Raw genomic sequence first — 21,378 nt, forward strand, 5'->3', positions numbered from 1 at the left:
ATGTTAAAAAAAAAAAAAATAATAAGAAAAAAATGTTTTTAGTGTTTAGCCTTTAATCTTTAACAAAGCGGCTATAATAAATTTAAACCCTATCCTCCAGAGATTTCTGATTAAAATCCAAACCCATTGTTTTTTTAACCTGGAATTTGTAAATATTGCTATTTGTCTTTACAGTCAGATTTCTTGGACTTTACTGTTGAAGAACTCAAAGCAAACACACCCTCCAAAAGTATGTGTTAATGTGTTGCATTAAAGTAGAAACTGCTACCTTCAAGCCTTTTTAGAGTACCTTAAAGGCTAGATGTTTTGGAAGCATGTCCAAAGTGTTACACCTAGTGAGTATCAAAAGCAGATTTTTTTTTCCAGATACAGATGGGATTTGAGATAGAGAAGATCATCAACCAAACAGATAAAAAGCAAATGGCTGTGGGTGTTCTCCCTTACAAATAATCTTGTGATTACAATCTCTCCCCAGTCCTGCATTTAGCTTCTGTCTGTTTAATGTTCTCCTTTCCCTCTAATCATCATTCTTCTAAATGTTTTACATTAATGCAAACATTTTTCACTCCCCATGTCCTATCTTGCAGCCTTGGTAAAGAATGTATATCAAGATATTCTGTGTCAGAGAGACCATTGAGTGGTTGGAAATTTTTGAAAAAAAAATTGCATGACATCACACCTGGCATACATAACGGCAGCAGAGAATTTAAAGGAAAACAGTGTTCTGACAAGAAGCACACAATTTCAGAACATAAAGTTCCATTATAAAAATGCATAGTCTTCTATAAAGCTGCAGTACTGGTGTTTGTCATTTCACTGAAAATTAATGAGTATGATTTTTGTTTGTGAGCATCAGGTTTCCATCATTTGACTTGTTCTGATACTGTAACTGCACAATTAGGCTGAATTTCTAGATTCTTTTGTGGTGCATAATCAGATAAGTAGGACTAAATTGAAGAAACTGCTATGTAGGTGGGTTTAAAATCAATCTATATAGGTCTGGAAAGAGAGACTAAGGGGAAATGTGATAGTGCTGCTTAAAAAAAAGTACAAATATCAAAAGGGAAGGAGAAGGCTACAGTCACATTTTCTCAGAGTGTTAAGGCAAGAAAAGTTGACCAAGAGAAGCAGCGTGGCATAGTGGAAAGAGCACGGGCTTGGGAATCAGAGGTCATGGGTTCTAATCCCGGTTCCGCCACTGATCAGCTGTGTAAATTTGGACAAGTCACTTGACTTCTCTGTGCCTCAGTTACTTCATCTGTAAAATGGGGATTAAGACTGTGAGCCCCACGTGGGACAACCTGGTTATCTTGTGTCTACCCCAGTGCTTAGATCAGTGCTCGGCATGTAGTAAGTGCTTAACAAATGCCATCATTATTATTATTTATTTAGGGCTCATATTTCTCATCTGTCGCACCGCCGATCCCTCACCCATGTCATGCCTCTGACCTGGAAGGCCCTCCCACTTCATATCTGATAGACTATCAGTTGCCCCGCCTTCGAAGCCTTGTTAAAAGCTCATCTCCTCCAAGAGGTCTTTCCCAACTAACCCTCATCTCCTCTTTTCCCACTCACTTCCATGTCACTTTTTGAATTTGGATTTGCCCTTCTCGTACTCCCCTTCCCCAATCCCACAGCACTAATGTACATATCTGTAATTTATATACTTATGTTAATGTCTGCCTCTCCCTCTAGACCGTAAGCTCCTTGTCTACCAACTCTATTACGTTGTGCCTGTCCAAGTGCTTCGTGCATTGCTCTGTACATAGTATGTTCTTAAAAAATGCTACTGTTTGAACGTTAAGGCTAATGATAGAAAACTTCAACTCTAAACTTCAGGAAGGGCCATTAGACCCTTACCCCTTGATCTAGACTGTGAGCCCATTGTTGGGTAGGGATTGTCACTATATGTTGCCAAATTGTACTTTCCAAGCGCTTAGTACAGTGCTCTCCACACAATAAGTGCTCAATAAATACGATTGAATGAATGTCCAGAGAAGACACTTGAAGGATAGGGAAGACCCAATTTTGGAAAGGGACTGATGAATAAATTAGTTAATAGAAGTTTGTGGTAGGCAGGGAATGTGTCTACAGGTTCCTTTGTATTTTATTCTCCAAAGTGCTTAGTACTGTGGTCTGCATATAGTAAATGCTCAATAAATACTATTGATGATGATGATTATGAGAAGGGATAATGAAGGGAATGACGCCTTTCATAGATACCCAGGAATGGACCTGATGTCTTAAGTAGTCTCATCTTTTCTGGACTTGCTCATTATGGGCAGAGCACATAGTAAGCACTCAGTAAAATAAATACCACTGATTAGTTGATTTTTTTGGGAGCAAATGGCCATGGTTTATTCATAAAGGCTGTGTCCCAAATGCTGGTACTTTGAGACTTTGCTTTCTTTCCACTAAAAAAGGCCCATTTCCTAGGTTTCTACTTAAAGGTTCTTCTCGGGCTTCCAGTCATTTTTCATATAGTTGCATCTTCTTAAAATCTGAAATTTCTCTGAACATTTTGTGGATGTACATGAATGGATGTGTATCATATATATCTATGGCTAAGCATCTATTTGTTGGACAAATCTATTGATTTCCATTAAACAATAATAATTAGATTAAGAAACTAGGAAAATCAGAGTAGAAGCATGGTACCATTCATCATTTAGACATCTCTTTCTTATGTTAACCCTAGGAATTTGATATTAAAAATTTAAGAGGGAAGGTTTGGATGGTAAGAAGAGGTGGTGTTGGACATAAACTATTGTAAGGGTTTCCCAATTTATGTACTCATGGACTTCCAGGAACAGAATAGAGAAGCTCTAGCAACTCCAATCTCTCCATCATTCTTACAAATTTAGCCTTTAGAGAGTAGGTTTTTATTAGGAGAGGGCATAATTAGACTGCAAAGTGGCAAAACCCTTACCTTACCCTTTACACCTCCCTTTCAACTTCCATGTTTAGCCTGTCACTGAAGTCTGTCAGATTTTCCTTCACAGTATATCCAGAATCTCTCCCTTCGTGTCCAAACAAATACAGCTACCCTGGACCAAATGCTTCAACTCCAGCTCTGATAATGCTTCAGGTTCCTCAGAGACTTTTCTACCTCCAGACCCTTCCCCTCTTAGGTTCATACTTTAATCTGCTCCCCAGATCATTTTTTAAAAACATCATTCTATACACATCTTTGCACTCAAAAATCTCCAGTGGCTGCAATTCCTCTTTGCATCCAGCTGAAACTCCTGACCATTGGTTTTAAGGCACTCAGTGAGCTTTATCCCTATATTTATCCTCACTTTTCATCCACTACATCCTAGGTCATATGCTTTGGTCCTCCCAAGACAACCCGCTCTGTGTTCTGTTCTCATCTCTTCACTGCTCACCACTCATTACTTGTCGTTCTGCCTAAAACACCCTACCCCATTCACAGTTTTATTTGTTTTCTCTCCTAAACAGTACAGTGCTATGTACAGAATAAGTGATCAATTAATACTTTTGATAGTGTGATTTAGAATATGTCATGTTTACTAGAACCAATATCCCCCATACCTCACCATGTCACTGGGGTCACTTCTTTAGCAACAACTGTCTAAGGCAAATACACTGAGTCTGTTGTATACATATGTACACAAAGGATATATATTTAAAAACAGGTTTGAGTATATTAAATTTTACTCAGATTCACTGCCTTATTTTCATTAGGTACAACTTGATTTCTTTAATGCCCTTGGCATTTGGGTCTGTGTTTATTTTCCGACTGGGAAATACTCTTCTTAAAGTTTGTTCATTTTTTACTATCACTTGTAAAGTATTATCCCTGTTAAGCCCTGTTCTTCCTCCCCTTTAGATAATGAGATCCATGGGATGCGTCCAACTTGATTAAGCTACATCTACCCCAGCACTTACCGCATTGCTTAGCACATAGTAAACAATAAATGCCATATATTTTAAAAATATGATGTATGAAGAACTCTGTAGAAATTTGGTCAAATTTGATGAAACCCTATCAAAAAATCCCATGGTACAGACATACAGAGAAACACCTACATAGAGGCGTAGAAGAAGGCAATTCATGGGGTCTGGGAATGTGGGGATTGAGAAGCAGGTAAATGGGGAATTCTGGGGTAAAAAGGGAAGATACCGGGGGAAAGGTAATTCCTGGAAAGGAAGAGAGAGTTCCAGAAAGTTTAGGGATGGAGGGAGAGGGAAGCACATGTGGAAGGAACTCAGGTACAATTAGCTGGAAGAACTTGAGATAAGCCCCTTCATCCACATGGCTCCACTGTCTCCTGCCAAAATCCCTCCATGACCAAATGCAGCAACTCTGAGGCCCTGCTAACTATAACTCTGGAAGGCAGTGTCAAACATGGAGAGGCAGCCTGATAGATCCCTAGGTGGTGGATGGGACCTTGCCTTCATAAGATCATTGTTGCCCCAGCTCTACTTCTCTGAGGTAAGTAATAATCATTATGGAACTAAAGTGCTTACTATGTGCCTAGCACTGTTCTAAGTACTGAGGTAGATAGGTTGGACACAGTCCCTGGTCCCAAGTAGAGCTCACAGTCTTAATCCCCATTTTTCAGTTGAGGTTACTGAGGCCCAGAGAAGTTAAGTTACTTGTATGAGGTCACACAGCAGACCTGTGGCAGAGCTGGAATTAAAACCCAGGTCCTTCTGACTCCCAGGCCCATGCTCTAGCCATTCAGCCACAAGGGCGGAATGTGACACATAAATTCTTCATTCATTCAATTGTATTTATTGAGCACTTACTGTATGCAGAAGACTGTACTAAGAGCTTGGGGGAGTAAAATATAACAATTAACAGACACATTCCCTGCCTATTCCAGTTAGGACAAAAGATTTAAGAGTGAGGTAAGTACAGTAGTTCCATTTCTTAAATCATCCCAGCTAGCACCTCTTACTTCTGGCAGTGGGGCAGGGGAAATTCCATGCATATTTTCCACTGATCAGTAACTTCCCCAACGAATTGTAGACCCCCAGTTCAGTGGCCCTCTCTAAGGTTGGCATCAGGGGCAATCATTGTGCTCAGCTCTCCTTCAAGCAGACTAGTGGGAAGTACCACTCTGAGGCAGGCTCTCTTGGCTTCCCGATCAATCACCACCAGAAGAGCCATAGGCCAGCTAATCAGAACACTCACAGGCTTCAATCCAGATGGTATAGCTCTCCTTTTTTCAAGTTTTATACATATTTAATCTTAGAGAAAATGCATCATGGAAAAGCAAACTGATGCAATGCTGTGGAGAAATCAAGCTCTAAGTTTTCACTTCTAGTAGACTTGATTCAAGACTGAAAGTGTTCTCTCTTCCCCAGTTTCTTCATCTGTCAGGATGCTGATGACACCACTTGCCACTTCCTTCCCTTGTGAATGTTGGTTTGCCAAGTACTTTGACATAAGGTCTGATGAAGATATTCATATATCTGTGTATGTGTAAATACTTAGAGTTCCTGTTGAAAGATGCTAATAAGCACAATGCTGTGACTCATGCCAACATATTCAAACTTAACCCTAGGTCTCAAGCAGGATTATCATCTCATAAAACATCAACTGTGTCACAAAACCTTCACTGATTCCAGGCATTTCCCATCTGACGGTACCGTGCTGCAGATTTGTGAGGAGCTATGGGTCTGTCAGTTGGACACCTTCTGTCCCAGCTAACCAGAGTGACTGATGGCACCAGAGGAGGAACCTGCTGTCTGGCATGAAATCTAATTGGCTTTGATGGTCTGCTTTTGCAGATTTGTTTATAAACTGGAAAATCTACAAATTGCAGACCATCTGCACATAACACTGTGCTAATGAATGCCTATATCCTGCAAATCCATAAGCTCATTACTTCAAAGTTACTAGTCTTTCCACAAGCTCCTATCTGGGGTCATCCATCTGAACCAAACAAGCAAGTAGGAGGGGATGAATTGTTATCTTGAGGGGAGGTGCTGCCCCCCCCCCACCCCTCAGCATTGTAAAATCCCACTGAATGGGATGACCTACTGGTGAGAAGTCAATTAGCACATCGGTTGCCGCAAAAATCTATTTTCTGTTTCCAATGTATTGACTCTACCTGTCAATTTGCTTAATTTGCTTTCCCTTGGTTATGTATATTTTCAAACTTTACCTAGAGGAAGCATCTCTCAGATCCCTAGAGGTCACCAGAGAAGCCAGAGATCCAAAGTTCATGTACCCCCGTAGAAAATCTAAAGGGGGAGTATTTTAATTTCTAGATCTTGCCTTTTTTACCCAGACTGCACAGTAAAGGGTCTTTTCCTTTGCCTTCTGGCAGAGAATGGGGTATGGGAAGGAGGGCGTTTGGCTTTGAGGTGTGATTAAAAATAAGATGATACTGATGAAAGGTGTTGAGTTCTTGGAACAGGAGATGCTGTATAAGCACAATTTAGTAAGGATTGGGAACAAATTAGTGTACTTTAGAAATAATCACAGAGCATGCTTGTTTGTTTAGTATTGAGACTATGAATGCTGTATACTGTATTAAAAGTTATCTTTCACTTACCTTGTTTAAAGGAGGCCAAGGGCATGGGTAAATAGTATTCCTAGGTAACCAAAAAACTACATTTATGCCAGTAGTTTTGACCATTTCCCTCATCCAACCGTTTACAATGACTTCTTTCTCTGTTGTGGGGCTGAATCCATGGAGTTGGTGAAAAAGGCACTTCAGGAATCTGGTTCTCCAGTCACATTGACCTCTCCCTTAGGACACAAGAAGAGCTGCCAACTACTAAACAGCGAATTATAGGCTGTTAGTAGCCTGTTAGCCAATCAAAAAGCTCTACTCTCCAGTAGGTGTCAGTGTGTGTGTGTGTGTGTGCATGTGTGCGTGCGCATGTACACCAGGTCAAATTGACCACATTATTGTTAATATTATTATTAATAATAATTATCAAACACTATGTGCCAGGCACTATTATAAGCACTGGAGTGTATACAAGCAAATAGGTTGGACACTGTTCCTTTCCCATGTAGGGGGTCATAGTCTCAATCCCCATTTTACAGATGAGGTAACGGAGGCCCAGAGGAAGTGCAGTGACTTACCCAAGGTCACACAGCAGACAAGTGGCAGAGTCAGGATTAAAACCCGTGACCTTCTGACTCTCAGGCCCATACTCTATCCACTAAATCAGGCTGCTTCTCTAGATAAAATATTAGATAAAATACTCCAACGTTGAAGAAATCTGCCTATGAAATGTGTTGTGCAAACACTATTTCATTTAGGAGTGCGTATCAAAATGTCAAAAGCCAGAGCTTCCCAAAAAGAAAACTAGAAAAATTCCCAGGATGAATGAGTAGTTACCCTCATTACTTGTTTGTTTTTGGGTTTGTTTTTTTTTTAACCCCCATGCTCCCTCAACCAGGTCGAGTGGCTGAAGAATGAAGAGCCCATTGACTCCCAGCAGGATGAGAACATTGACACCAGGGCTGATCACAACCTGATCATCCGGGAGGCCCGTCTCTCCGATTCTGGGAACTATACTTGTATGGCAGCCAACATTGTGGCCAAGAGAAGGAGCCTTTCAGCCACTGTGGTGGTATATGGTAAGTCAGAACAAGAGTGGAGTGGGGAGACAGGTCTAGTCATTTTCTTTCTCTAGTTTTTTAAGTGTTTTTTCTGTTGAAGTCTGGTCACCTGTCAGAGGAAATCTGTGGCATTTCCCAACCCTCTTCAAAAAAAGTGTTGTTTTTCATATTTACCCTCTTAGTAAACCAAGTTTGAAGAAAATTGAGTTAGCAGCCTCTGTTTCCTGGGGAGGTTAGGTGCCTGTCAGCACACTTCCTGGCATATAAAACTCCATCAAAGACAAACAGAACCAATTCCAGGACATGGCACCCTAACATTATTGGAATACTGAAGCTATTTAAGTGGAGGCTGCCTTCTTATTACAGTGGGCCATGAAATCACTAGGGAGACCCTGAAAGCATGAGGTTTTCAATTGAGATCAAGTCACCGCTCTGTGTGTTTGTGTATACACATATGCTCTTGGCTGTTGCATTTAGCATTTCTCTCACATTTTTACATTTGCAAATTACTTAAGAGCCATTTGGCGTGTTCTTCCTCCCATGAGCCTTGTGAGAGAAATTGGTATTGTCCTCTCCACCTTTCAGGTAAGAAAGCTGAGGTGGGAGAAAGTGAAATGGTGAAAGACTTACAGTTGGTGTTCTCTGTCCCAGAGTTTCCAGCAGCCCAACTCACCCAGTGTCCAGGAAAAGATTCACATTTTTGAGATTGTTTTTCAAGTTTTTCAAGTGTTTATTCTGCACCCACTGCCTGTATATACTCTGTTTCAGTTCACCATACAGGAACTATTGTATTCCCTAATGTTGTCAATTCTTTTCATCTGGTTCACTCAGCAAAGCTGTATTGTGAAGAGCACTATCTAAATGCTGGTGAACTGCCATCATCCAGGACCTCATTTTTGTTAATCTCATTTCCCATTTGATGCTGAATATGTCTCAGGTGAAATAGTGTCAAACAATGTAGTGGTGATGTGTTGCAGCAGGCAGAACATCTGCCAGTGGGGCATTGATTTTCTAGAATGGAACCAATCTAATAGTGGTATTTATTAAGGGTTTACGGAGTGCAGAGCACTGTTCTAAGCACTTGGAAGAGTCTAATAGCATAAATAGACATGATTCTGCATTCACAGAGCTTACAGTCTTCCCAGGGAGAAGGTGCGCGAAGATTGGGATCTCAAAAGGCAGGCTGAAATCAAATGCAGGCTCTGCAGCCACAAAAAAATCAGTTCTGCAAAGAACTATCTTTACATAGACGACATGAGGGATGGATGGTCCATAGTGTATTGGGCAGGAGGTCTGCATCAGCAACATCAAAAAAGATATAAATACATAAGATTCACTCTTTCTCACTCTCATTTTCATTATCATTCTCTCTCTTATCTCCACTATTCCTATCCACCCTCCCCTGTCTTTCCCTTCCCTGCCTTCTCTTTCTCATTTTCTCAGTGAATGGAGGCTGGTCTTCCTGGACAGAGTGGTCAGCCTGCAACGTTCGCTGTGGTAGAGGGTGGCAGAAACGTTCACGGACCTGCACCAACCCGGCTCCGCTCAATGGAGGTGCTTTTTGTGAAGGAATGTCTGTGCAGAAAATTACTTGCACCTCTCTTTGTCCTGGTGAGATATTCACAGATTCCATTCCCCAAACTACTCCCCCAGAGTATGGGAAATAAATCACATTTCCTCTAGTCATGTCTGTGCTTTCCACTTACTCCCAAAGACTAAGTGAATGTTTTTATGAATAAGGCTGATTTGTGCATTTGGATAGTTTGCTTTGTTTTTTTAATGGTATTTGTTAAGCACTTACTATGTGTGGAAAACTATAAGAAGTGCTGGGGTAAATACAGGATAATCAGGTTGGGCAGAGTCCATGTCCCAAATGGGGCTCACAGTCTTACTCTCCATTTTACAGATAAGGTAACTGAGGCACAGAGAAGTTAAGTGACTTGCCCAAGGTCACACAGCAGACAAGTGGCAGAGCCAAGGTTACAACCCGCGTCCTTCTGACTCCCAGGCCCCTACTCTAGGTCAGGCTGTAGGTGACGTCAAGTGGTGGTCTACATGTTTTCTCAGGATTGTTTCCAGGCCTAAGATGTATTTTTAGATTTATTGAAAGTTAGCTTCATTGTGTATTTCACTTGTAGTACAAATATAAAGTAGTTAGTGTATTCTAAGGGATCCTCCTTCATTAAAAAGAAGGCACTTCAGTTAATAAATTTTTTAAAGCAATTTTCTCATTTTAACTGGCTCTTCTCTAACTCAATTTGTAGCACAGAAAATAGATGAGATTGCAGATGGCTTTCTTCATAGTGTGCACATCCACCCACAGAGACACAAATTGATCCCCCAGTCTCTTGCATGGCACTATAGACCAATAACTCCAAGGCCACCAGGCTAAGGACTAATTTCTTTAAATTTAAAAATGAGTCCAGCTCTAGAACTTGGAGTCAGGCCTTCACTGCCAACCGCTTCTTGGAGCTGAATTTTAGAAGGCTTGTCAGTATGTCACCATTTATTGTTGTATTGTATTTTCCCAAGTGCTTAGTACAGTGTTCTGCACACAATAAGTGCTCAATAAATACAAGTGAATGAATTAACTTTGAAGAAAATTAGAGACCCTCAAGAATATCCTCCGTAATTTTTTGTAGAGCAGGGTTCTATAGTTTCCGTCATCACAGTCTGCCTTCTTTTTGCTATTGCTGCAATGGAAATTATGTTCTGGGAGTAAGAGAGGATATGGAAGGGACAGGATGAGGAAGGAATCTGTTTTGATAGCTCATGGCTTGTTGTTGACCCATTCAAATGGCCATTAAGAACTCTGTAGCTCCAAGTTCTGCGGCTCCCTTAATACTCCTCCCCACCCCTCACCAACCCACCTGTGAGATCCTTCCTTCAGTTTGAGAAATGCTGAATTCACATGTCCCACTTCCTATCCTAATGTTCCCCAGAAATGGCTATCTTTTGGGGCTCAATTTTTTTAAAAAAAGCAGTCACTGGGTACAGTATATTATTCATCCTCAGAATGGACAGAAAATATTCCAAAAAAGTGGATGATTATATTATTTGTAAATCCAACAGTGGCTGCAATTTGTGTGCTGCTTAGACTCAGTACCTAGTCTTGCCCTGAGAAAGCAAGAGAGCTAAAATACTTCTTCAGGGAGCACATCTTTTCATGTGGGAATTCATAGAAGGAAGATAAACTGATTTTTTGGTGATGGCATTATTTCTTGAAAAGTAGCTCTGAGGTCTTTAGTAGTCCTTGGCATGAAGCCCTGTTCAGTTTGTTGGCCCATTCTAGTAGCGTTTCTTTTTCTTCCCCTTTTAGTGGATGGGAGCTGGGAAGTATGGAGTGAATGGTCAGTCTGCAGCTCTGAGTGTGAGCATCTGAGAATCCGGGAATGCACTGCTCCTCCTCCAAGAAATGGGGGCAAATTCTGCGAAGGCTTGAGCCAGGAATCCGAAAATTGCACAGAAGGACTCTGTATCCAAGGTAGGTCATACGCAAGCATTTTCAAGATTTTTCTATCTGCCATGGAAATTAGCATGGCTCCGCAGGCCCAAAGAGGAAACACAGACCAGACTGAAAATATTTCAGGCTGGGGACAAATGAGAATATAAACACCAAACAAAAACAGAGTCCACAGCCTGATGTGTCTGTATTTGCCTTCAGACTCTTGCTTCTCACTGCTAGAAATGCATGTGACATTAGTAAGTGTGGGGATGATGTAAGTAAGGTAGTAAGGCCACCTTCAGAGAGAGATTTTTTACAAACAGCATTAAGAAAATGATCAGTGTTAAAACGTTTTTACTGAAGTATGTAAAATGATAACTGAACATCACTTGTGACACCTACTTGAACTATAAGCAAGTGTACAGCAAATGCAGGAAGAGTTCTGCAACATGGGCAAACCCAAGTACCGGGGGGAGGAAGGGGACTGAGGTAACTAGAAGTGGCCTAACACCCACAGCTTTCTTCCTTTCATCCTGTTTTTTAGGAGGTAAATGGGAGTACCTTTTTTACTTTTTTTTTTAAATTTTCCAGAAGTGGAAACAGGATAGTTAATGGGAATGTAGGGACTGGAATTCATTCAGTACTAGAGCTAAGATCACAAACCCTCCAATGAATTTAATCATGCTGTTTGAGCCCATTCTCATTCATTCAGAGACTGAATTCCTTTACTCACTAAAGCTTGTTCTTTTCACATCCTTTGTGTGTTTCTACAATGCACACATTAGGATGTCCATTGAGGGCCATCTGAAGCTATCTTGTTGCTGCAGAGGAAGTGTTGTTTGAGGGGAGGGAGAAGTGTGCTTGTTGTAGGAAGCAGAGTTCTAGGAATGGGGATTTCTTCCTTGGTTTAATGGTTGTTTATGGCAATTGTTCTGTGGATTTCACTCTGCCCCTTGAGAGAGAATGAAAGGAGAGGTGCTTGTTTCAGTGAGTGATTTGACCTGATTTACAACTGGTTTGATCTAGTTCACCTCAAGGGAGAGTGTGGGTTGGCTTTTGTATCGCGACATTAACTGGGTGATTCTGGCCAGTTTTCCAATGAGTGGGGTGGGCTGCCTTAGGGAGAATGTTCCTTGTCTGAAGGGAAGCCATAGTAAATAAACACCTAATAAATAAATGAATAAGGTCTTTTGGAAAGAACATGGACCTGAGAGTTAGAAGACATGGAATCTAACTCTTTGTCCAACTTGACTGTCTTGTCTCTACCCCATTGCTTAGAACAGTGCCTGGCACATAATAAGCTCTAAACAAATACCATCAAAAAAGCCAACAAAAAAAACTCCAAGATCTTCTGAAAGCCTGTTGAGTGACCTCAGACAAGTCTCTTAACTTCTCTGTGCCTCTGCTTCCTCACATAGTAAAGAGAAATAAGCACAACTTCCTCCTCCCCCTTAGATTCTGCACAAAGTAGAGCTTAATAAATACTATTACTACTACAATACTAGACTGTAAGTTCTGTGGGAACAGAAACTGTGTCTGATCTGAATATTTAAGTATTTAGCACTGTGTTGGACACATAGGGAGTTTACGAGTACTATCGTTATTATTTCTATCATTCTTCTTATTGTCATTATTATACTCAATAACTCCACAGCACTTATGTACTTATTCTTACACTTTGCTATTTCTCCTATCAGTAATTTTAAATGTCAGTCTCCATGTCTAGACCATAAGCTCCTGGTGGGTGGGGATTGGTTTTATCTACTCTACTGTATAGTATTTTCCTGAGCATTTAGTACAGTGTTCTGCACACAGTAAGCACTCTATAAATATATTTACTGATTCATAGATCATCAGATTGGACATAGTCCCTGCCCTACACAGGGCTCACAGTCTAAAAGGTTAGAATAGCAGTTATTGTATCCCTAGTTTACAGATTAGGGCACTGAAGTACAGAGAGGTTAAATGATTTGCCCAAAGCCACACAGCAGGCCACTGACAGAGCTGGGTATAGAACTGGGGTCGCCTGACTCCCATTCTCATGGTCTTTTCCTTATTAATCAAATCAATGATCATATATATTGAGTGCTTACTGTGTGCAGAGCACAGTATTAAGTGCCTGAAAGAAGTAAAATGCAACAGAGCTGGCAGACATATTTCCTGCCCAAAAAGCTTACAGTCTAGAGGGGGAGACAGACATTAATATAATTGAATAATTGCAGATATATGTATAAGACCTGTGGGACTGAGGGGGAGCTGAATAAAGGGTGCATATCCTAGTGCAAGGGTGATGCAGCTGGGAGTAGGAGAAGAGGAAATGAGGACTTAGTCTACAGGATACCCTTCTACTCTATTATTTCCTCTATCTGTAATTTATTTTAATATCTCTCTCCCCCTGTAGACTGTCAGCTCCTTGTGGGCAGGGGTCATGTCTACCAACTCTGTTATATTGTAGTCTCCCAAAGGCTTGGTACATTGTTCTGCACACAATAAGCACTCAGTAAATAACATGGATTGAGTGATTGATCTTTGCATTCTCTGGTGATTGAGAGATTTTAGCCCCATCCTCCAGGACCCCATTCTGACGAGCCCTGTACACTTTCACTTGTCAACTCTTCCTGCAAAATGGGGGGACACACTGAAACCTAAAGTCCACATCATCTGCCATCATCAAGAAGTCCTCCCATCATTGGGAAGTAAAGTGGATTCATTCATTCAGTCACATTTATTGAGCACTTACTGGGTGCAGAGCACTGTACTAAGTGGTTGGAAAATACAATTCGGCAACAAATAGGGACAATCCCTACCCAACAACGGGCTCATAGTCTAGAATGGGGAGACAGACAATGAAACACAACAAATAGGCATGTGGGGGATGGTCATGCTGCTTTATTAGTCAAATGGATGTTTAATAATGTCTGTATGGGGAAATAGCTTATGCTGGGATCTGGGCCAGGTGTCAAATGAGCCTATGTCTTTTCATCTTGCTCTTCTGTGCTCTCATTCCATATGTGCTCCAGTCTTAATGTCGGCATTCTGTAATCCCAACTGAGTGTTAACTTTTTACATGCTAACCATTTAGAGGACTCCAACTGTTGACATTTCCACCTGCTTACTGTGGCTTGAAATTCTTTAACAAGTTCTCTGAATTTCCTCTCTGGGTAGGTACATTACTCCTGGTGATGGGGCTGCCAGCTCTGAATGATCACTTTAATATTTAGGGGTGTTTTTTGCTTTGTCAGTTGTCACAAAAGCATAGCACCTTAGTTTTCTGCTATCATGGTCAGCCTCACCTAGCTACCCGGGGTTTTCAAAAGTGCTTCCATGGAAAAGAAAAATACTTTGACTCTAGGCAACCTCTGGGAGAAAACCCAGTCTCAGAGACAGAGCAAAAATTTCTATAATTGCTCAAGGCAGAACACCCAGAGATTGTAACAGAGGAACAGTGGCTCAACAACTATTACCATTAATATTCAATGGAACATTTCTCACTTAGTTAAAAAAAAATGGGAATTTGATTTTCAAAATTTACCCCAAGCTTATGCAAGGACAGTCTGGAACCTAGTTTTCTCTTTCAATAAAAGCCAGCAACTTGCTACTGCCTAATGATCATTCTTTCTTCCTGCTAAAAACACATGCTGATAAGTCCTACATAGAACAGCTAGACCCAAGTCATGGGCCAGTAGCTTCTGGGCAAACAGTCCCCAACAGGGAGGCAACAGTCTGAGACCTGGAAGTCTTCAAAAGTATTTTGTTTGATCTTGTGGAAAGGAAGGACTATTGTTACTTGTTCCAGCATATATGAAACCAATTGTTTTGGATTGCAAAGATAAAAGAGATTCCCTTCAGAGGGAATCGGAGCTTTAAATTGTGTACCGATGGAAATGGGAAGTACCAAGAAGCCTGAAAGGGAGAAAAAGGTTCAGGGTTTGGAGAGCCTGGCAGTCCATCTGTCTACCCCTCAGTAAGTAAATTAGAAACTCCAGACTTCGAGGCCAAAGGACAAAGCCCCAATTAAGGAGGCCAGCCCCAAACAGCCAATATTGTTCCCTTTGTGGCTGGGTTTATTATTTAGGTAAAGTGTTAGAACAAAAAAGTGTGAGATGCAAAAGGCCTTTACTTCCCCTTGGATCATTTATGTGCAAGAGTCATTTTCTGGATTGCTCCAAGTGAACTACCTAGCCTCCTTTCCTCATCATGTGACTTTTACTGCCTACCTGAAAGACTCTCAGTAAGAGGTGAAAAAGCATGATGTAGGGAAGAGGGCACGGGCCTGGAAGTCAGGGAACCCGGGTTCTAATCCCATCACTGCCATGTGACTGCTGTGTGACTTTGGATATGTCACTTAACTTCTCTGTGCCTCAGTTACCTCATCTGTAAAACAGGGATTGAGACTGTGAGCTCCACATGGGACCAGGACTGTGTCCAACCCAATTTTCTTTTATCTACACCAGTGCTTTTTATAGGGCCTGGCACATAGTAAGTATGAATATATATGTAAAATAAATATAAAAATAAGAAAATGGTGAGAACTATGTAAACACATTAGAATCCTGGATGTGTTGTTTAACTTCCCATCCTGTACAGTCCCTAATTTTGCATTTACTTATTTGACCTATTTGTAAAGTTTTTTAGGTCTGTCTCCCTCATTAATGTGTAAACCCATTATAGGCAGGGGATGTATCATTTCTTTCTTTTGTAATTCCCAAGCACTTAGTAAAATACATTCTACAAAAGCTGAGTTCAATAAATAATATTACTATTTCACTCAATGTCAAATGTTTGCTAGCATTAACAACTAATCAATAGTATTTATTGAGTGATTACTATGTACAAAGCAAGGTACTAAACCCTTGGAAGGGTCACTAGTTTTTTATGGTCTATGTTTAGTTATTACTATGCATCAAGCACTGTTCTAAGTACTGGGATAGACACAAATCTAATCAGAAAGTTCTTGTCCCACATTGGGCTCATGATTGGAGGAGAAGGGAGAACAAGTATTGAATCCCCATTTTACAGGTGAGGAAACTGAGGCATAATTAAATTTAAAAATTTGACCAAAGTCACAGAGCAAAGCCAGAATTAGAACCTGGGATTAGACTCCCAGGCACATGCTCTTTCCACTAGGCCATGCTGCTTCCCTATTATCATATTTTTCCTTTTACCACATGTTAAACCCATGTCCACAGTCCTAGAAATAGAAGACAATGATCCCTCCTCTCAAGGACCTTAAGATCTAGCAGGAGACAATGACACAGAAATGTTGGGCTGGGAGTAAGGGGTGAAATGGCAGGGGAGGAGGTGCTGAGGGATTATTCATTTAATCGTATTTATTGAGCACCTACTGTGTGCAAAACATTGTACTGATTGCTCAGAATGTACAATTCGGCAACAGATAGAGACAGTCCCTGTCCAACAACGGGCTCACAGTCTACAAGATTATTCAAGGAAGGTTTCCTGGCAGTATGATTTTAGAAGGGCTTTGAAAATGGAGAGAGCAGTGGTTTGCCAGATGTGACTGGAGGGAGTATTGCTGGCAGGAAGCAGGGCATGAGTAAAATGTGGACAGTAAAAGAGGTGCAAATGAGATGGATGTGAACTGAGTTGAAATTGGAGAGGAGCAAAGGTAGGTAGAGGGAAGAGAGTTTGTTGAATACCTGAAATCCAATGCTCAGGAGTTTTGGCTTGCAGAGAAGTTTGGGGAGACCTGCACAAATTGATGTTTTAGAAAAATGATCCTGTGGCAGAGTAAAGTAAGGACTGGAGAGAGGGGAGACGGGGGGCAGGAAGATTAGAGAAGATGTTGTTGCAGTAGTCATGTCAGGAGCACTTAGATAATCATGGTTAGAGTTTAGTTGGAGAGTAAGGGCAGAGTCTGGAAGTCTGAAAAAAGAATTGACAGAATATGGTGACTGACTGAAGATGCAGGTTGAAAACGAGAGAGGAGTCAAGGTTACCCAAGGTTGTGGGCTTGAGACAGGGAGGGCAGTCCACAAGTTTCTTCAGTCTGATCCACAATAACTGCAAAGGCCTCAGTTGATTTGTCTTTACTGGGGATAGGGCAGTTACATCATCATCACCATCATATTCTAACCATTTATTGACATGTTTGCCATATGTATGGGACTGTAGTGAATGAAAGTCTAATTCCAAACAAATGCCAGGACCAATGCTAAGTGTCAAGACCCATGAGTTCATATCTCCAGAGCCAAAGCCCATGAGTGATGAGTGCCTACTTACTGTTCAACTTTTTATTATATTTTATTAGATCATTTCAGAATCTGCAGCACAGCTCAACAGCTTCATCACAGTCTAATAAATTCTGCATGCTAAAAAAAAGTGATCTGGCAGCGGCAGGATAATGTGCTAGCACAATACATTTACGTGCTATCATGGTACTACCCGCCGGGTACTAATTCTCCCAAGTGGCTTAACATTTAAAAAGCCATTTTCATTCCATTTACAGTGCAGAGTAGGTGCTCCTTTTAACATAATGATTTTACTTAGAAATACATCCTCCATAGTGTACTATTTAAATAGCTGCCTTTCCGCATAACAAACAACTGATAAATTCAGAGAGGTGCCTTGGTCTCATTACAGTGGACTGCATTGTAAATGTGAAAATGATATTGCAGAACCCTTAGGAGCAGTAATGAAGTGGATCTGGACACAGATTGTGTCAATAGCAATTTAAGGCCAATCTCTCCCCCAGGTCCCAATATAGTACTTCCCCTTATGGATCATAAGAAGACAATGAGTGAGTAATAACCATGGAAGGGACTGAATTAAGTGGCTCAAGACTAAAATTTTCATCTAGTTTAATTAAAAACAAACCTATACCAGGTTTTCTACAATCACAGATATTTTCTGGGGAAAGCATTTTTGAAGTTTTGTAAGCCCTAATAGTGACTTTTATGCCTTTTGATTGGGCACTTCGTTCAGTTCAGAAAGCAGCACTGAAGTGCATAGTTTCTTTCTGTGGTTCTTGAAATAAACAGGATGGGTTATATAAAGCTAGTTGGATCCATTCTCCTGATATTTTTGATCCTAAAAGGTGCAATTAATGAGAAGGTGAGGATTAGCTAGCATTAGTAGAAAAGAAACACCCTGTGTATATTCAATTCCCCTCCTCCACTCTATCAGAATTTATGTCCTTTTACATCCATGAAAAATCCCTAGCTTTCTTAACTCCAAGCAATGTAACATTCTATGCCTGTTTTACCTTCTACCATATACTCCTTCTTGGATCTGGAGGGTCCTTACACAGTCATGTCAGATTATTTTAAGAATGTTCGGGAATTGCTTCCTTAGCATACAATTATCTTGTCTAACTTTTCTCTCCCCTTCTCCTGCTCTCCCCACAGTTATGTCCCAGTTTTGCTCTATTTGCTTTTTTGGGCTGTGGTCTTCATTCTTTGGGGGATTGGGTTGGGAATGCAGGGTGCTGCTTCAGGAAGGGAGTTTCATGCACAGTTTGTTCACTTTGTGCCTCTCATGAGGTAGAAAATAAAAAGAGAACACCTCCACTGTGTACAGGGTGGACATCTAAAAAACAGCTGTGCAAGCCTCCATGTAACCCTATTTAGAGGAAACCCGTGTGTGCTGGAGGTAGTTTCTCAATGGTATGCCTAGCAGACTCAGTGGCATTGCAAGTATGATAAAATCAGTGATGCACTCTTCTGAATTTGGTGGCCAAGCAATAAAACTAGACTAAGAAATCACCACAGTTCCAATATCTGAGCCCACATTCTACTTGGCTAATCATTAGTTTGGATCCAGCTATTAAGGATTGTTTCAGTCTCATGGGGAGGAGAGATAGCAAGTGAGACAAGACCAAGTAGAAGCCAAAGGTTTTGTGTGTTTTTTTCCTGGAGCATTAAAAAACCCAAAACCCTCTATCAGAGTGCTGACTGGCTAACCTAGAGAAGCAGCATTGCCTAGTGTATAGAGCAAAGGCCTGGGAGTCAGAAGGACCGGGGTTCTAAATCAGGCTCTGTCACTTGTTTCCTGTGTGACTTTGTCACTTCACTTCTCTGTGCCTCACTTGCCTCAACTGTAAAATGGGGATTAAGACTGTGAGCCCTGTGTGGTACAGAGACTGTGTCCAACACACTTATCTTACATCTACCTCAGCACTTAGAAACAGTGCCTGGCACATAGTAAATGCTTAGCAATTACTATTATTATTATCATCATCATCATCCATCTGCAGTGATTCCTATAGCCAGATCCAACATCCTCTCTGAAGGCACCAGATTCCTGAAAGATTCTGAAATTATATTGTGTTGGTCCTAACCACAACCAGCCTCAGGTAGCACATAATTAAATGAAAATCAGTCACGGGGCAGTCTTCTGATAAAAACTCAACCCTGTCTCAAGGATTGTGGAAACTTTTGCTAAACCAACATTAACATAGAGAATAATCTCCTTAAGGGTAGGGAGTTACAATTTTACTTCTGTTGCAGTTTCCAAGACCTCACAGATGCCAAGACCACGACCCAGTTTTTGAAGAATTCACTGCTTCGTTTAGCTCTGAAAAAATGGCAAAGAATATAAATGATGATGATGGCATTTGTTAAGTGCTTACTATGTGCCAAGCACTGTTCTAAGCGCTGGGGAGGATACAAGGTGATCAGGTTGTCCCACATGGAGCTCACAGTCTTCATCCCGATTTTACAGATGAGGGAACTGAGGCACAGAGAAAGGAAGTGACTTGCCCAAAGTCACACAGCTGACAAGTGGCAGAGCCAGGATTAGAACCCATGACCTCTGACTCCCAAGCCCGGGTTCTTTCCACTGAGCCATGCTGCTCTTAATAATGATGGTATTTGTTAATCACCTACTATGTGCAAAGCACTGTTCTTAAGCGCTGGGGAGATACAAGGTCATCAGGTTGTCCCACTTGGAGCTCACAATCTTAATCTCTGTTTTACAGATGAGGTAACTGAGGTACAGAGAAGTGAAGTAACTTGCTCAAAGTCACACAGCTGACAAGTGGCGGAGCAGGATTAGAACCCATGACCTCTGACTCCCAAGCCCAGGCTCTTGCCACTGAGCCACTCTGCTGGGTATACCTACACTTAGATACACAAGCATAGGAGGGACACCCTCATTAAGCATGTAACCAAGATCTTCCTCATTGTATGGAACCCTGAAGTGATGTCAACAGTATTTCAAAGATTCCATCATCATTTCGATCTCGAAGAAGAAAGGTGAAATGCACTAGATTGTAAACTTCTTGAGGGGAAAGTATCATAACTACCATCTCTCTTATACTTTCTGAAATGTTCTGTGCAGTATCCTACACATAATGCTAAGTAAATACCATTGATTGAGAGGTGAAAGATTAGATTAGGTGCTAAAGGTCTACAGAATTTATCATACTCTAAGCTTTTTTAAGGACAGTGAGTCCTGGCGTCGCTACCAATCCCACATCTAATTCCTTGAGCAGTTACTTTTCTAATAATTATAATAATAATTCTGGTAATTGTTAAGTGTTTACTGTGTGCCAGGTACTGTACTAAGCTCTGGAGTAAGTACAACATAATTGGATTGGACACAGTCCCTGTTCCACATAGGGCTCACAGTCTTAATCTTCATTTTACAGAGAGGTAACTGAGGCACAGAGAAGTTGTGAATTGGTCAAGGTCATACAGCAGAGAAAGGGTGGATCTGGGATTAGAACCCAAATCCTTCTGACTCCCAGGCCCATGCTCTATCCACTAAGAGCTACATTTAGCATCCAGTGGTACAACAGAGTACCACAAACATTAAAGGCCTAGAATGGAGTCATGCCCCTCACACCAAAGCAGCCCTCATTCACCATTACGCAGCTGCACTAAGTGGGACTTGTGAAGAACAGGGGATTCTAAACAGAGGCTGTCTGGTAAGTTGAAACTGGGACAATGCCATACTTAGACTTCATGTGCATGTTCAAGGATTTTAGGAAAATATTGGTGGCTTTTAGGATTCAAATTCCAGGGAGAACCTGAGATATTGTAAAATTCAATCTGGAGGCTGGGTCCAGTTAGAATTCTCTGTAATTCTAAACTCAAACTGTGTGCAAGGTAATGTCCTTTGAGTAGACACAAGCCTCTAACAGGAGGTGAAACTCAGTAAGGTGAACCCATCGTAACAGAAACAAGACTATTGCTTCTGGGTTTTTTCAGAAGGAGTTGAGCAAAGGAAGATAACCCGAGGGGAAAATATATTTTTGCACCTTTCCCCTCCACCTCCATTCCCTTCAAAATGATTAGGAATTTGATGAGTCAGATAGCTTGAACTGATATAAAAGCAGCACATTTTCGTAGTGCCTGTAGGGAAGAGTTTTGTGCTTCTCATTAAAGTCAGCAGGAAATACTTTTCACATCCAGGCATCTCT

General features: G+C 41.1%; 1 protein-coding gene across 2 annotated transcripts in view; it reads left to right on the forward strand.

The window, feature by feature from the left end:
- The window catches only part of UNC5D (unc-5 netrin receptor D), a 532,332-nt gene that overhangs the window by 390,187 nt on the left and 120,767 nt on the right, over positions 1-21,378 (forward strand). For both annotated transcript variants that reach the window (XM_029066199.2, XM_029066200.2), the window contains exons 5-7: positions 7,390-7,570; positions 8,996-9,163; positions 10,872-11,036. In XM_029066199.2, coding sequence (XP_028922032.1) covers positions 7,390-7,570; positions 8,996-9,163; positions 10,872-11,036 — 514 coding nt within the window. The remainder of the gene's footprint in view (positions 1-7,389; positions 7,571-8,995; positions 9,164-10,871; positions 11,037-21,378) is intronic.

This window comes from Ornithorhynchus anatinus, chromosome 5, assembly GCF_004115215.2.
Source record: "Ornithorhynchus anatinus isolate Pmale09 chromosome 5, mOrnAna1.pri.v4, whole genome shotgun sequence".
NCBI classification, from domain to species: domain Eukaryota; kingdom Metazoa; phylum Chordata; class Mammalia; order Monotremata; family Ornithorhynchidae; genus Ornithorhynchus; species Ornithorhynchus anatinus.